Source organism: Volvox carteri (genome assembly GCF_000143455.1).
Source record: "Volvox carteri f. nagariensis unplaced genomic scaffold VOLCAscaffold_718, whole genome shotgun sequence".
In the NCBI taxonomy this organism is placed as follows: Eukaryota; Viridiplantae; Chlorophyta; class Chlorophyceae; order Chlamydomonadales; family Volvocaceae; genus Volvox; species Volvox carteri.
In genome coordinates this window covers 5,397-6,456 of record NW_003308216.1, presented here as the reverse complement: position 1 = coordinate 6,456, position 1,060 = coordinate 5,397, and the positions used below count along the sequence as shown (strand labels likewise).

Below are 1,060 nucleotides of genomic sequence, written 5' to 3'. Positions count from 1 at the left end.
ACATGATATCAGCTAGCATGTTCAATGAGAAGAATGCAATGTATTACTTCAAAGGCTGTTCAGGATCAGCCAGGAGGGCCTGGCCATCGGCGGGCCCGCGCCTGGCAAGGCGACCGCCACCAGCAACTTCATGACGCAGTTTCAGAAGAAGGTCTTGGACAAGATCCTGCGACCGTCGACTATCACTGCAGACCACGGTGCTGTGGCAGCCGCAGTGGGAGCTGAGGCAGTGGATACTGCGGCTAACGACGGTGATGGTGCAGCAGCGAGAGCAGCCGCTGGGGAACACGAACAGGCGGTGGGTGGCGGAGAGGCTGCTGCCATGGGCACGCATGCCGTGGATGGTGGCACGGGTGGCGGCCGCACAGCAGGCGTCGCAGCAGCAGCAACCGCAGGGGGGGACACCGGCACGGGTCCCAGGCAGGGCGAGGCGGGCGTTGCCCAGGTAGAAAACCTAGCAGTTTGGAACCTGGGGAGCATGTTTAACAAGGTCGAGGGGTGCTGATGGGTTATGTCAACTTTCAATGTCAGGGCAGCTTGTTGGGTCTTACCCTGATATTTTACCTTGAACGTAAGCACTGGATGTTGCTGCCCCCCCCACCACAGGACGAGGATACCACCAACTACGATGCGTTCAAGGAGTGGGTCGGCGAGGTGCCAAGAGCGGCTAAGGGCGCAGCTGGCAAGCGCAGGCGGGGTGGCGGTGATGACGACGACCTGGGTGCGAGGTCGGGGTGCAAGGTTGGAAATAAACGGCAGAAGGGGAACAAGGGCGCAGGCCGGGGCAGGGGTGCAAGCAAGGGGACCACCAGAGGTGCGGGGAAGGGCGGCGCAGGCAAGGGAGGGCGGAGGGGGCGGACAGAGGAGGGTAGCTCGGAGGGTGGGTCGGATGCTGGTGAGGAAGAGGTCCTAGCCGCTGGCGCTGGGGAGGAGTCCAGCTCGGAGGACCCGGGCAAATATAGCGAAGCTAGCAGCAGCAGCAGTGGCAGTGGCAGCAGCGACAGTGGTGGAAGTGAGCAGTAACATGGCAGCAGTGATGAGCGCTTGGGGGTGCACACAC

At 62.3% G+C, this 1,060-nt stretch overlaps 1 protein-coding gene across 1 annotated transcript; it reads left to right on the top strand.

Moving 5' to 3' along the window:
* Positions 1 to 130: 130 nt before the first annotated feature.
* VOLCADRAFT_101326 (uncharacterized protein) lies at positions 131 to 814 on the top strand (the record flags this gene model as incomplete). Its single annotated transcript, XM_002959762.1, has 2 exons — positions 131 to 445; positions 607 to 814. Coding segments are annotated over 2 exons (523 nt in total), but the record flags the coding sequence as incomplete, so codon positions are not given.
* Between the last annotated feature and the right edge of the window lie 246 nt (positions 815 to 1,060).